Consider the following 16908-nt stretch of genomic DNA (forward strand, 5'->3'; position numbering starts at 1 on the left):
ACAGCCGTACCGCAATCCTCCAGATTAATGAATATTAAATGAATATGATAAATATGCACTGCTAATATAAAAATATGATATTTTGTATGACTTCCATTAAACAAGCTAATCCCCATTGGCACAAGAGCACTGCGCTAAATGCAGTCCATAATGGAGACCAGGAGATCACACAATGGGCTGGTCTGAGTCGGGGGCAGCTGGACATGAATTGCTAATGTCATTACAAAGCCTTTCCCTTTTGTACTGAGATGTCCACTTTCAGCTCCTGTATAGGCTGAACATTTCTGAGACTGGCGTCTCAATCACAAATCAGACTGTGTGCACGCTATAAGGACACAGGCGCAGAAGAAAAAAAATGCTCCACTGCGTCCAACATCGCTGCTGCGTCCGACTCAGGCCCAATGTCTCCTAATGTACAAAGCTTCAATTTACCTGAATGTAAAGCGTACGGTAGTCCCTGGTGATGTTAACCCTGTGAGGTCTGCCATCTGTCATGTTTTTCTTACTCAGCTGGAAGACATTCGGACTTTTGCTTCGCAGCTGGTAATTCAACTGCAAGGTTCCTGTGATAACACAGCCATTGAAAGGAAAAAGGTAAGTAGATCAAGATATGAACTTCATTATTTTATGTAAAACTGTGAGTGTATTAATAATGAAATTCCTCCTCAGTCTCCATGGCAGCCCTAACAAATTGCTTAATCCGTAATTGGCGGAGTATAGGCAGGATATATATTATATATATATGTATATATATATATATATATATATATATATATATAGTAGTGAGAGCAATTCCCCAATCTGTCATTGTCTTTATCGTGTCTCTTCATAGAGGAGCAATGAGCTGAGTTAGATTTATTTTTATTGTTATTCTTATTTTATGGGCTTTCATGTATGGTCGCGGTGTCGTGCAATCAGTCATGCCCACTGGGTCAAGGGTGGTTCTTTGGGCTATTTACTATATTTAGTTAGTAAACGCAAGGAACTGTTAGCTGATAAGGAGAATGGAATACTAAGCAGGTGATATCACTTCTGTGTCACCGTCCATAGAACTCATAAGGAAAGCTAGCGGCACTGCTGATACATGACCTGCAGCAAGGATCCAGAGCCTGCATCTAAAAAGCTAGAACACCCATTGTTGTTAAACTCTAGGGGTGTAGTTTGGTATTTTATCTCTCTCCACTTTCTCTCACTCCAAGGCTTAGTACACCTAATACTATGTGAGAAACACATCTAAACTGGTATTTAGAGGAAGATGATAAAAGCCCAGAGAGTGACTACTGTATGTCATTGATGGCATTATGTTTAGGAATGTAAAGCAAAGTGATTAGAATACTATTGGAAGCAAGAAATAAACATTCTTCATTCATTGAGTTTGTAAGAAATGTAGACTTTGATCCAGTCACTGCTAACATACACGAGGAATTGGATTTCCTGCAAGAAAATGAACGAAAGGTCTTGCCCTTAGAACATTAGAAGATCTGGTCTCTGCACCCTGCAAGCTTTTAGACACAAGATTAGTGTTAGATGAAGCAATATGAAGATATCTTCAAGCATGGAAAAGAAATTGTCTGCACATCAAACTTTGTAGAACTGTGGGACTTTAGGGCTTGATTCAGAGATGACGGTATTGCATAGCCACAAGGAAGTGGCCATCGGGTTAGCGTACATCTCTAAATCAGGCCCTTAATCTTGTTTTAGATGATCTAGTATCAGAACCCTTTGAACCTTTAAAAGAAGCATTGCTTAAATGACTAGCACTCAAGAGCCTATTTTTGGTAACAATCACATCTGCTAGTAGACTGGAGGAACTTGAAGTATTATGGTGCAAGGAACCATCTTTGAACATGTATGCAGTTATAGTGGTGCTATGAACTTTTTTGCCCATGTCGTTTCCACATTCATATCAATCAAGAAATTGTTTAACATGATAGGGGAATGTGTTGCAAAAAATACTGAAGGTGCATTCTACTGTTCAACCTGGACACACATGGCCCAGGATTCAGCAAATGATCTATGTAAAGCAGCAGGCTTGTCATTGACTCATATATTCTTAAAACATTCTATTGGACATATTGCCCAATTTGGAACAAAAGTTCTTCAAGCACTTGATCGATAAATACTTTTATATGCATGGATTGTTCTGTGTTTGCTTGGTCTTTGGACCCAGCCTGGCTTATTGCTTGGGTATATCCTATTTGTTAACACTGCCATCGAGACAAAGGAAGCAAATTATACTTTTCAATAATTTGATTTCCTCTAAGTACTTTATTGCAGTCCCAATACTGTATTCCCATGGTATCTCTTTATATGTATTCCAGAGGTGGCTTGTGATGCTACTTACAGACAACTCAAGGAGGAGAACCACTACAGTATATACTGTATCTTGCAGGATGTCACGTTTTTCCTGTGTCTAGCTGATTAAATAGTAACCTGCTCATCGCAATGGAGTACTTCAAGCAAATTAAATTATCAGTGAGTACAATTTGCTTATTTAGTAATGGAGAAAAATGCTGACCTAAGAAGCAAATAGAATTTGTTTTGTGATGATATGCACTTATTTTTGGATTATTATATAATTTTTTTGGAAGCACACAATCTAAGTGTATCTATAGGGTTGCTCTTTTCAATGTGAAGAGATAGGCAGTTTAGGGTGTTTATTGCTAACTTTAGCTTATCCACAATAATGTGCCTGATCCTGCAGCTATATGCAAACTCAAAGAGAGGGTGGAGGCTGAGGCATTCTACGCTTACTGGGTGCCTACTGAGCCATTGCCTTAGTAATGAGCTAGGGGCTGTCACGCTTGGCGCTGGGGGAGTGGAAACTCTGGGTCCGGGTTGCGGGAGGAAACGAAGGCGAGGGGCCTGGATATATGTTCTCCCCATCCACAGCTCTCGAGTGTTGACGAGACCTGGGCAATGGTGCGGAGTCTAACCCACAGGATGGTGTTCGCCAGTGACCCCTCCAATCGGGATTTGGGCTTAGCTGCACCCTGTGAGCAGGTCGCGGTCCTTTGACCAGGTACCCGAGCTCAGTGGGAATTGGAGACACAAATAACCGTGGCCCTAATAAGAGATGCCTAAGGTTTAAGGCACTGTGGAGTGATCCACAAACAACGTAAAGAAGTCTGGCAATACTGTAGCACAAAGTTCACTAGTGACACGTTTAACACACAGGCAAATATGGTAATTCACTGTTGTATGAAGTTCACTAGAGGCTCGTTTAGCACACAGGCAGATGGTAATTAACTGTTGCACCTGGTTCACTAGAGACTTGTTTAGCACACAGGCAGATGGTAATCACTGTTGCACAAGGTTCACTAGAGACACGTTTAGCACACAGGCAGATGGTAATTCACTGTTGCACAAGGTTCACTAGAGACACGTTTAGCACACAGGCAGATGGTAATACACTGTTGCAAGAAGTTCACTAGAGACACGTTTAGCACACAGGCAGATGGTAACTCACTGTTGCACAGGGATCACAGTAACGTCTTGGCACACAGGCAGAGATGGAACACACTGTAGAGGAAATAGAACGCCAGGAACCTGGACCGGAACTCAACTAGGGACTAGGAGACAACCGTTGTTCAGGCAGTTTGCAGAAAGGTGGAAGCAGGCTATATACCCCACAGAACCCTTTGATAGGTGCACAGCGATCAGCTGACGCTCACCTATCCCAGGCCAGAAGTACAGTCACATGGGCCGACTGACATGGCGGCGCCCATGCCGGGAACCCCGAGTCCAGACACCGGACCGCCCGCAGTCCCCTACGCACGGGGAGAATGCTCAGCGTCCTCTCAGCCGCCGCGCCAGCTGCCCGACCACCCGGGAGATCAAAGGAAGCCGGCGAGGAGGTAAGGCCGCGCTGATCCCCGGCAGAGCCCTGACAGTACCCCCCCCTTTCAGGGTGGGCACCGAACACCCCATAAGCTTATTTGGAAATTTCCTATGGAAGTCTCGGACCAACCGTGGAGCATGCACATCGGAAGCCTTGACCCAAGCCCTTTCTTCGGGACCATAGCCCCTCCAATCGATGAGGTATTGAAGAGTATTAAACTAAAGGCGTGAATCCAAGATCTTCTCCACTTCAAACTCAGTACCCTGTAAAGTCTGTACTTGAGGCAATTTGGGAGGAACAATTTGAAATCAATTGAGCACCAGAGGACGTAAAAGAGAAATATGGAATGTATTGCAGATTTTCATTTGTGGAGGAAGTTCCAACTTATACACTACTGGATTGATTATCTTAATGATGCGATAGGGGCCAATAAAGCGTGGAGCAAGTTTCATCGTGGGTACCTTCAAACGAGTGTTCTTGGAAGATAATCAAACCCTATCCCCAACTTTTAAAAAGGGAACAGCCAAACGTTTCCTATCGGCAAATCTCTTGTAATTCTTTGAGGATTGTACCAAGGAATGGTGAATCTTATTCCACAGGGTTGAAAATGACTCAATCTCCTTGACTGCTGCCGGAACTTCTACCGCTGGAAGATGTTCGAAGTCAGGGACTCGGGGATGTCTACCGAAGACAGTGAAGAAGGGTGTGGACTTGGATGACGAATGATACTTAAAATTGTGAGAAAATTCTGCCAATGGTAGAAGGTCCACCCAATCATCCTGAGAAGATGATACAAAAAGCCTGATGAAGGTCTCAAGTTCTTGATTAACCCTTTCGGTTTGACCATTCGTCTGAGGGTGGTATGCTGAAGAAAATTTTAATTTAACTCCACATGTATTGCACAGGGCTCTCCAAAATTTGGCCACGAATTGGACCCCACGATCAGAGATTATCTCCTTAGGGAGACCGTGTAATCTGAAGTTATCCCGGATGAATATTTTAGCCAATTGAGGAGCCGATGGAATACCAACCAGAGGAACAAAATGTACCATTTTTGAGAAGCGATCCACGACCACCCATACCGTATTGTGTCCCTTGCATTGAGGTAGCTCGGAAATGAAGTCCATAGAGATATGAGTCCATGGGGCAATTGGAACCGGTAATGGGCGTAATGGACCCATCACCCTCCTGCGAGGTGTCTTATACTGCGCACATTTAATACAGGACAGGACAAATTCTCTGACATCTCCCTTCATGGTGGGCCACCAGTAGGAACGTAGTAGGAATTGGTAAGTTTTAGTGATTCCTGTATGACCAGCAAATAACGAAGCGTGAGCCCATGTCAACAGTTTTTTACGTAAACTGGGAATAACAAAAATTTTTCCCGGAGGCGGAGAGGATATCTGTGTAGGAGCGAAAACAATTGGATCAAGAATTGGACGTATCTGCGGATGGTCCTCTTCCTCTACCATAGTCATAAAAGAACGGGAGAGAGCATCCGCTTTTTTGTTTAAAATGCCTGGGCGAAATTGAAGCCTTAGATTGAACCTGGAAAAAAAAAAGAGACCATCGGGCCTGCCTGGCATTCAATCTATGAGCAGTTTGTAGATAAGTTACGTTCTTATGGTCTGTAATGACCGTAACTGGAAATCTAGCTCCTTCCAGAAGATAACGCCATTCCTCTAGTGCCAAGCGTATAGCTAATAGTTCCTGATCTCCAATAATATAATTTTTCTCTGCGGGAGAGAATTTCCGGGAGAAGAATCCGCAGGGGTGGATCTTCCCATCTTCAGTGATCTGAGACAATACGGCCCCAATTCCAACAGAGGATGCGTCCACTTCTACCGTAAATGGTTGATCCAGCTGAGGCTGGCGGAGAATTGGGGCTGTGGAAAATGCAATTTTTAATTTTTTAAAAGCTTGTATTGCTGGATCAGGCCAAAAGGATGGGCTGGCTCCCTTCCTTGTGAGAGAAATGATAGGAGAGACCAATGTGGAGAAATGTGGAATGAACCTCCTATAATAATTTGCAAAACCCAAGAAACGTTGAGTAGCTTTCAACGAAGTAGCCTGAGGCCAATCGGTAATAGCTTTCAGTTTATCAGGGTCCATTTGAAGAATTTTTCCAGAGATTATATGCCCCAGGAAGGGTACCGAGGTCGGATTAAAGAGGCATTTTGACAACTTTCCAAAGAGACGATGATTTCGGAGACGAGACAACACTTCTAGTACATGCCGATGATGGTCTTGTAAGTTTGTAGAAAAATTAAAATATCATCGAGATAAACTACCACAAATTTATAGAGAATGTCCCGAAAAATCTCGTTGACATAGCCTTGAAATACAGCTGGCGCGTTACAGAGTCCAAAAGGCATTACCAGGTACTCGAAGTGTCCATCCCTAGTATTAAAAGCGGTTTTCCACTCATCCCCTGCCTTTATTCGAATTAAATTGTAGGCCCCGCGTAAGTCTAGTTTGGTGAAAAACTGAGCTCCTCGGACCTTGTCGAAAAGTTCGGAAATCAAGGGTAGTGGATACCGATTCTTTATCGTAATTTGGTTTAGGCCCCGATAAACTATACAAGGGCGGAGCCCTCCGTCCTTTTTTCCTACGAAGAAGAACCCTGCTCCAGCAGGAGAGGATGACGGCCGGATAAATCCTTTAGCAAGGTTGTCCTTAATGTACTCTGCCATAGCGGTAGTCTCAGGAACAGATAATGGATAAACACGGCCACGAGGAGGGGTCTTCCCCGGAAGCAGGTCAATAGCACAATCCCATGGTCAATGCAGAGGGAGTTTATCTGCCGCTTGTTCGCAGAATACATCAGCAAAATCCTTTTAGGGTTCTGGTAAATTGGACTGAGAGGGACCCACAGAGATAGAGGGTGGAGAGAACATCTCGGATGGACAGGTAACTGTGGTTAACTTACGCAAAGGAACCACCTTGGTCAAACACTTCTGTAAACAACTTGATCCCCAGGACAAAATTTGCATCTTATTCCAATTGAACACAGGGTTGTGCGTTTTTAACCAGGGTAGCCCCAACACCAGCTCATAGGGAGATTTAGGTAACACAAATAATTCCAGCCATTCCTGATGAAGACATCCAATCTTGATGGATACTGGATGGGAGAGAGAAGAAAGAGATTCTCCTAGCACTGTTTTACCATCTAAGCCGGAGAGTACTAGTTTATTGGGTAATGGAACGACAGGAATACCTAGAGTCCGAACGAGAGTATCTGAAATGAAATTGCCTGCCGCTCCGGAATCAATTAGAGCTTTAACCCTCTTTGTCCTGGACCCATGGGAAAGCGATACTGGTAGAAGACTGTCTGTTATTTGGGATGACTTGGACATAACCCCTAACTGAATGCTCCCTACTTCAGTCAGGGTCTCGCATTTCCCGCAAGCAGAGGACAATTCCTCAAAATGTGGTCGGGAGCAGCACAATAAATACATAATTTATTTTGGAAACGCCTGTTGCGTTCTACAGCTGTAAGCTTGGACTTATTGACCTGCATGGGTTCTTCTTCACTACTAGGAGAGAGAGAAGACTGGTTCACACGAGGAGTACGGACCTGAAAGCGTTCCCCCCTGCCTCTACTAGCCCAGCGTTCCCGATGGCGAAGGTCGATCTTGATGCAGAGGGAGATGACATCAGCAAAGGACTCCGGTAAATCTCTGGAGGCCAACTCGTCCTTCATCCTTTCTGATAGTCCATGGAGGAAGGATGCCTTGAGAGCTTCCTCGTTCCACTTTAGCTCAGATGCCAGGGTTTGAAACTGAACTACATACTGACCAACAGATCGGGTCCCCTGGCGCACACGAAGCAAATCGGATGAGGCTGAAGCGGAGCGGCCTGGTTCGTCAAAAATCCTTTTAAATGCTGAAAGAAATCCTTTATAATTTGACACAATGGGGTCAGCTCGTTCCCACAGGGGAGAGACCCAGTCCAGAGCAGCCCCGGTCAACAGGGAAATAACATATGCCACCTTTGCTCGAGAGGTGGGGAAATTCTGGGGGAGACATTCAAATTGGATCTCGCATTGGTTAATAAACCCTCGGCACCGCCTGGGATTACCATCTAATCTTTCCGGGGTTGCCAACTGGAGATGAGATTTGGATCCCGAAGCCCCTTGAGGCAAAACAGGTGGAGGGGGTGCAGCGGCTGCAGCTGGTGGAACCGGGAGAATAGATGCCAATGTAGGTTGGATCGAGACCAGCTGTCTAGAGAGCTCCTGCAGGTACTGGGCCACTTGCTGTTGGGCTGCCTCCTGGTTATCCATCCGAGAGGCCAGGTCCTGAAGGGACCCTGTACCTTGGGACCCAGCGGCTTCCATTGTGCGGCCTGAACAAACTGTCACGCTTGGCGCTGGGGGAGTGGAAACTCTGGGTCAGGGTTGCGGGAGGAAACGAAGGCGAGGGGCCTGGATATATGTTCTCCCCATCCACAGCTCTCGAGTGTTGACGAGACCTGGGCAATGGTGCGGAGTCTAACCCACAGGATGGTGTTCGCCAGTGACCCCTCCAATCAGGATTTGGGCTTAGCTGCACCCTGTGAGCAGGTCGCGGTCCTTTGACCAGGTACCCGAGCTCAGTGGGAATTGGAGACACAAATAACCGTGGCCCTAATAAGAGATGCCTAAGGTTTAAGGCACTGTGGAGTGATCCACAAACAACGTAAAGAAGTCTGGCAATACTGTAGCACAAAGTTCACTAGTGACACGTTTAACACACAGGCAAATATGGTAATTCACTGTTGTATGAAGTTCACTAGAGGCTCGTTTAGCACACAGGCAGATGGTAATTAACTGTTGCACCTGGTTCACTAGAGACTTGTTTAGCACACAGGCAGATGGTAATCACTGTTGCACAAGGTTCACTAGAGACACGTTTAGCACACAGGCAGATGGTAATACACTGTTGCAAGAAGTTCACTAGAGACACGTTTAGCACACAGGCAGATGGTAACTCACTGTTGCACAGGGATCACAGTAACGTCTTGGCACACAGGCAGAGATGGAACACACTGTAGAGGAAATAGAACGCCAGGAACCTGGACCGGAACTCAACTAGGGACTAGGAGACAACCGTTGTTCAGGCAGTTTGCAGAAAGGTGGAAGCAGGCTATATACCCCACAGAACCCTTTGATAGGTGCACAGCGATCAGCTGACGCTCACCTATCCCAGGCCAGAAGTACAGTCACATGGGCCGACTGACATGGCGGCGCCCATGCCGGGAACCCCGAGTCCAGACACCGGACTGCCCGCAGTCCCCTACGCACGGGGAGAATGCTCAGCGTCCTCTCAGCCGCCGCGCCAGCTGCCCGACCGCCCGGGAGATCAAAGGAAGCCGGCGAGGAGGTAAGGCCGCGCTGATCCCCGGCAGAGCCCTGACAGGGGCCCATGGACTGATGAACTTCAACTTCATTCAATAAAGGGGGGTGCCTGTGTAATACTGTTATTATTATTAGTAGTAGTAGTAGTATTATTATTAGTGAGAATACTGAGACATTGTTTACATTTACAAGCTACAATTTCGCCATATAGCTGAGACTTCTGTGCAACTATTTTTTTTTATATTTTGACTTGTGTGATCATACATGTTATGCCTGCCAAAGTTGATGTAGGACCTACTAGCTTGTGAAGCTTATACTGTATATTATCATATAGGCCAGCCTTAACTCTCGACTATAGAGCAACCAAATGTGTGGCCCATTTTCAGATAACTGGTTGTTTTTTTTCGGCAAACATATTGGAAACTTTATAAAACATATGGGAAACATATAGGAGACCACTCACCATCCGGTCTGAGAAGGAATGCTATGTAATCAGAGGAGAATGAGCTGATGTACAGAAGAACAGCTGGGGCTGTAGTCGTCCTGAAGCTAAATGAAATTTCCTCGCGGGTGAGGTTGTTGACAAAAAGTGGAAGGGACACAACTTTGGCAAATTCTTGGGCGGCCACCATCCCAGCCGACAGGATATTGTGACGTAGCCAGGTTCCTGCCTCAAAATATGCGCCAATGTCTAAGGAAAGATTGAAAGACCATTCAACCCAAAAACAGAACAACAGAAGACCTAGTAACATACAGTAGATTATTGTGAAATGTGAAGCAGACCCGTACCCAGTGTTTGCAGCCATTGTTTGGGCTGAACAAGCATTTATGAAAATGACAGTGAACTCACTAGTTCATTAGGTCATCACGAAAAGGTGATATACTTTCTGTCTCACATGTCAGTAATTCTCATGAATATTGTATAATTCAAAAACTGTATCTAGGTGACACATACACTTTACACATGTTGATGACATAAACAGCAAACTGACTGCAAAATCAACATCCCAGAGAACAAATTAGATGATATCTGTTTATTGCTATTTGCTTATAATTAAGTTACTCCTAAAATTAGAACATTTACATTTTCCTTTATACAGTGTAATACCATAGGTTGCTTATATTCTGTAGGTGGACTCCTATTGCACCAGGTAGCATCAACAACAATGTAGGGGTATTCTAGAATGAGTTGTTTCTTATAACTCTTGGATGCAGTATATAGTCACTGTTCCTTTTTTGACAACTAACATCTTTTACTAATGCTGTACTTTGCAGTTCACTGGTATCTTTATAACAATATTTTTGTTTCAAGGTAATCACATTTAAAAAATGGGTAACTTTAAAGATCTGTGGAACAAATTTCTGTTACAACTATTTAATAGATAATGATACTAATGTACCTATATCCCCCAGCAGGGCAGGATTAAGGGCCACGTGGGCCTTGGGCTGAAGATGCTCAAGGGCCTATACTTAAGGGGAGGAGGTGAGACCAGTGCTATGTGGGTGTGGCCAGTGCCATGTGGGTGTGTGCTTCCCCTACACTATCAGCCCCAATGTCTCCCTAAATATGTAGAAGGAAATAGAAAGGAAGGCCCCCATTTATCAACGAAGCATAAACCCTTTAGTGCTTGCTAAAGGGGTTATGTCACCCTTTCTGGATTTAACAAACAGCGGTAATGTAATACTACCTCTGTTTGTCACAGCATCAGTCTCGCCATCTTTTAGATGGCGAGAGCGATGCGGTCCCCATTGCTTGCAATGGGACCTGGCGGTGCCTTTCCGGATCCAGCAAAGCCTTCCAGGCACTGGCCGGTACCCGTGTCATGCACATACGGACCGTCGTGCAAGCGCATAACACCGGATCACCGTCGCTGGCAGCGTTAGACTGCCAGCAGCCCAGCAGAGGACCTCACAGAGGAGGAGGACTTCGCAGGACCTCGTCGGAGGGGTAAGTATTGGTATATAACAGTAATTATTTTGTTTGTATCACAGCGATACTAAACAAAACTTGCATTGGTGTTTACCATCGTTGATAAATGGGCGCCAAAATTTGAATACTCATGATTTTTGGCCAACTGTGTGGCCAACTGGTGGCTGATCATCATTATGCTGTGATGACGATTGGCCTATTTTTATGCGGAGGCCTGGAGCTGGAGCCCATTCCACCCCATTGTTAATCTGGCCCTTTCCCCCAGGCTCAGTCTATTTCTGTTGGACAGTTCCAATTTTCTGTGGGTGTGGCTATCAGACTGCGCTATGGCAAAGACAAATGAATGCATGACTGGAATATTGTGGGCATGGCCTAGGTGCATCAGGGGAGTTGTTAATTTGATAGTAATTATTCAGAAATGTTGGGAATATGTGTAATTTAGAAACAGGCATTGATTTATAGGAAGGTCACAAAGACCTGGTCCTAGAGCAAATCTGGACTTCTTACACCCCACAACAGCTCCTGACTTATGAGATATATCAAACCTTCAAAAGAGAACAAGTACAGGTGTTGCCGATAGCAACCAATCAACTTCAAGCGATACATTTTACAGAAGATACATGATAGATAGAATCTGATTGCTATGGGCAACACCTGCACTTGTCCACTTTAGAAAGTTTATAAATCTCTTCCTTAGTCTACTGGGCTGTGTCATTAATTTCCCTGTACCCACACACAGAAATCCTGAAAACATGAGTTGCTGGGGGCGCGTGAGGACCATATTTGGAAAACCCTGATTTAGACACCTGTTGCAGCGGGCTATAGCAGGTGGTGTGTGTTTTTTCACTGCTTTACAGAAGTGAGCTATGGATTGATCAATTTTGTAATGTTACAGTACATATGAGCTGCCAGCTTATAACCAAGTGACAAGTGTTGAACTCCAGTGTAGTATATGTGAATATGAAACAGATCCAGACCTGACCAATAAACTGTTCATAGTTGTCATGAGTGGCAGCTGTATTGACTGCTATAGTAATTCCTTAACATTACTAAGAACTGGAAGTGAGTGTGTCACAGTCACAGACATTTCCTTTTCCACACTTGACCCTAATTCCATTTTGGTAATTGACATAGAAACTTTAGATTTAAGAAAAAATCAAAAAAGGTATTTATATTGATTAAAAAAAAGCTCCTCCTGATCTTATCTGCCAATTTTATACATCATTGTTCTGTTTCTGATGCCGTAGGTCTAGTTTCTGCATGATAAATCATGTAATCATCTGCCTGACCATCCCAAAGACATCTTCCATTACCTCTGGTGCAGAAAGGACCCTCAAAGCCTGTTCCATTGCAGTCACAGGTGTAGTAACTGTATCGCTCTACACAGCGGGCCCCATTCTGACACTCCATCCGGGGCCTCTCACAGTAGCCCGTGCAGTTGGTTCTCACACCTAATGTCTCATTGGCCTTGCCTTCCAAATCTAAGGTCACTCCGTTCATCCGAAGTCCACGGAGACAACCAATGTATGCTTTCATTTTGTAATCCGCAGTACCTGTGATCAATAAACATAAAAAGGTACAGATAACGAAATGGATGACCTATACAGTTGGTGTTTAGCAGGGGATTTGCACAGCTACTGCTAAGGTGATTTATGCCAAATAAAGGGCTATTGTATGGTTAGGCTAAATTGAAATGTGTACTTTGGGTCTGATTCAGCACGGATCGCTATCCTGCTTATATGCACACAACGCAGTTGCTATTATCAGCGCTGATATACAAATGTTTGCATTCGCATTCGCATTGCGAACGCAGCCTAACACAAGGACGCCCACTTCCCCTTACTCACATCCGTATACTTTGGCAACATAGTGAAATAATCAGTAACATTGAGTAACATCAGACCCATACGCAGAGTTAAGGCAGGTCAGACCTCACTCAGGAGCTACCAACTTCAGTGCACGCTATGAGGCCTCAGGCTGCGCGTGGTATCGCAGAGGGTAATTTATGCACGCCCATGCAATGCTGTTGAAACGCACTGGCACGCCTGCATTCGCCCGACCAACCCCCCGTCACCACCCATATAGGGCACTTCCTGTCAATCACCCTGTGATGGGTCTGCATCGCCACTGCGATCGCAGTTCCGATCACAGCGGCTGGTTCGCGCACTACGATGTGTACGCATGCACAGGGCGAAAAAAACATCAGATTGTGTGCGCATAAGCAGCTGTGATCCTTGATGAATCAGGCCCTTTGTGCGATGCTACATTTGTAGAAAATATCAGGACTATTGTGCCAGGAAGTGGGATCTCACTGCTTATTACATACTCTGCCTACAGTTTGTTTGTTATATTTGTCCTGCAGTTCACAAGGACTGCTGGGATAGAGATTCATTTTACATATCATAGGCAAATAGTTTAGTCACAGGCACTACCACCACATCAATACATTAATAAAGAATATAACATATAAAAGTCAATACTATGTCAAACAGAATACTATCAATCGCTACTGTAAAAAGGGTTAATATTTGCACAACAGGGGCAAACACAGGATTTCTAGAGGGGAGTTTCCAAATGCTTGATTTTAGAGTGAATGTGGCCAATCCATGAAGCGGGCATAATTAGCACTCATACAAAGTGGAGTGTATGTCATAATTCCAACATATACAGGACCAGCGATCACAGTATGCCAGTAGATGGTCACCATCCCATAACATGAGAGCAAATGGGATTCTGGGAGAGCAGCAAAAGAACCAAGCACTGCCCTGGATATATATGTACATATTGGTCTCCTTATGCACTGAATAACAGTATTAATAATTAAACCTATAGGTTATAGCATTGCGCTCCTATATCCAGATCTCCTAGTTGGTCTACAGGTGTATTCATTACTGGCTGAGACTTGTTAAATGATCCACAGGTGGAGCTAATTTAATTTCAGATACTGAGGAGAACATGCAGCATTAGTAAAATTGTATTATATACTATTTCTATTTTGGCCATGGTGTGGGCTGGTGAGGGAAGTTCCCAGGCAACTGGAAACTACCCCTGCGTTTGCCTATGACCATCCAATTAGGTTGAAGGATCTATTGATTTACAAAAAATGTACAGAAATGTATTAGAAAGATCACTTAAAAAATCTTTGCAGAGAAGAATCTCTGAATATACGGTACCCCCACCAATACAGCTAATCTATCTAAAAAAAAAATCAACATTCTTTCCTACACACAAAAATGGTGTTTTATTGAAACATTTGATAAATTATTCAAGAATAATTGAAAAAAAAAAAAAGACCCTCAAACTTCAGAATGGACAAAATTTAACAAAGGCAGAAAGACAGTATAAAAAAATATATGAAAAAGAGCAAGCAAATCATGATTAAGCCAGCAGATAAAAGAGGTTGTCATTATGGGCCTGATTCAGAGCCGAACGCTCTGACCAGAGCGCTCGCTCTGAATCAGGGCCCTCCTCCATTAAAATGGAGCGTCCTCCTGGATGCTCATATAGCTGTGGATGACCACCCACAGCATATACGAGCGTCCAAAAAGATGGTCGCGATGGTCTTGACCATCACGACCATCGGACTTGCGACGGAAACCCTGCGGTCGGGTTTCCCAGCCACAAGCCCTGGAGTGATTTTGGCTCTATCAGAGCCAAAATCACTCCCACTGACATCACTAGTGATGTCAGTGGGGCCGGCTTCAGACAGTAGGTGTTCCCATGGGAACGCCTCCGTCTGGCAGGCACGCCCCCGGCACGCCCACCAAAGGGGGCGTGCTGTCAATCAACATCGACAGCACGCCCCCTTTGGTGCGAGACCCGGAGCGATGGGAAGCCCGTCGCTCGCCGGGTCTCGCGCATGCGCACGACGGAGCTCCCTCCATCGTGCGCATGCGCAGTGGGGAACATCGACCCACTTGCGAGCGTACTGCCGCTCGCGAGTGGGTCTGAATGACCCCCTATGAACATAGTAATGATATAATGAACCAGTTGACAGATATCCAAGAGGGAATCCAATAGATCAGGTAAGTCAGATATACTTGCCACTTATCTATTGAAATACTTTATTGGAGATACCGTGAAAAACTGTTTCCATTGACAAACCATCTATCCCAGTCACATATATTCTGCCCAAAGTTCACAAGTGGTTAGACAAACTCCCGAGAAGACTCAAGGAAGTGTGGAGTTGATACTTGTGGCCATATTCAATTAGCAGCGAAAACATCAGTTTTTATCGCCATTGTTGAAAACAACCGTTTTTTCCCAAAAAAACTGTGATATTTTCGCAAAAAAACTGGCAAAAACGCAATTGGCGAACGAAAACTGGAGAAAAATTTTGTCCATCCCAGACCAGGCAAAAAAAAATGCAAAATCCCTATTTTTGCCTAAAAATTTAGGGATTTCTTTTAGAACCCTTTGGACCACTATTGCTTTTGAGGAAACGGCGTACTGCTGAGAAACGCGTCAAGCTGCACACAACCCCCCGTAACGTCAACCTAGCACTCACTACGTGCAGCAGCACTGATCCACTTTACCGGTTTGCACTGATATCCGATTCACAGCGTGTCCTACCTGGAGGAAAACACGCAAAACCGGCGTCCAGTACAGATCCGGCAGACACCCTATTCCTTCGTCTCCACTTGCCGCAGACACTTCCCACTTGGCAGCCGGGAACACTGCAGAGGAGACAGCCTGTTGGGATTCTCCCTCACGACCAGGTCCGGGCTACTTCCCGGCTGTAAGGTACCTTACCCAGACGCGTTACATTACAGACAGACCAAGTGAGTCCTTGTCTCTTATCAATATTACCATTATGACTTTATTGAGAGGAACTCCGTCTGCTCATTTATGGTTTGGGAGCTCATAATTACTGGTGTGTCAGTTCAAAACGGATATATACAATTTTATCTACCACATTCAGTGCCTTGGATTACATCCAGATATAGCAACAAGTGATTACACTCCCAAAGTCTCATTCATGAGTCTCCATGATACATTGTATCCACCGTTGTTTACAGTTTTTTTACCAGATCTTTATTGTGATTGCAACTATAAATGATTTTTTACCTTTGTAAGGATTTGATCCTTGGCATATATAGCTGCTTATTTTTTGGCTCAATTTCTGACTTCACTTATTTATGTACTATACTCATTTATCAAATTATTGTTGATTGTTTATTTCTGAACTTGACTCCTACAGTCTATCATTTATTTATTATTAAGTAGCTTATTTTTATATATATATATATATATATATATATACTGTCAGTTCTACTGCGCTTCTCTCTCTTTTCTTTTTGGCGAAAATATCGCCCTTTTTTGGGCAAAAAACATCCGTTTTCGCCAATGGCGAAAAAAATGTCAGTTTTCGCCGCTAATTGAATACCGCCCTTGGTGACTGTCTTGGAAAAAAGGTCCAATAGTGGCTATTCGAGATTATAATTTGCTGGTCACTCAAAACCCAATAATTAGTAAATGGACCCCATAGGATGACATATGTAAATACATTTTCACTAGTCCCTACTACATATTTCTCTATGTGGGATTGCCATTGGATCGACACACAGTTTATCAGTCATATTTGTAATCAATATGGTTGTGACTTTAGTCTTTTTATGCACCATTTTCCTATTTCTGCTGAGTCATTTCTGTATCTTTCTTTATGTAGCCACCCAGTGGCCATTTTGTATTATTACAGGTTTAGCTTTTTTCGGATATAGCGATTTTTAGAGATGTGCGTGGACCCCCATGTTTTGGTTTTGCCACCCTCACATGTTATGGTTTTAGTTTTGGGTCTGT

The 16908-nt window shown here is 44.1% G+C and overlaps 1 protein-coding gene across 1 annotated transcript in view; it reads right to left on the reverse strand.

Annotated features, from left to right (window-relative positions):
- Positions 1–16908, reverse strand: part of CNTNAP1 (contactin associated protein 1) — a 123312-nt gene that overhangs the window by 9816 nt on the left and 96588 nt on the right. The window contains exons 18-20 of the mRNA XM_088480857.1: positions 12423–12662; positions 9643–9870; positions 433–563 (exon numbers count right to left, since the gene is read on the reverse strand). Of these exons, the coding sequence (XP_088336983.1) occupies positions 433–563; positions 9643–9870; positions 12423–12662 (599 nt within the window). The remainder of the gene's footprint in view (positions 1–432; positions 564–9642; positions 9871–12422; positions 12663–16908) is intronic.

Source organism: Taudactylus pleione, unplaced genomic scaffold, assembly GCF_031769625.1.
Source record: "Taudactylus pleione unplaced genomic scaffold, aTauple2 ptg000256l, whole genome shotgun sequence".
Classification (NCBI taxonomy): domain Eukaryota; kingdom Metazoa; phylum Chordata; class Amphibia; order Anura; family Myobatrachidae; genus Taudactylus; species Taudactylus pleione.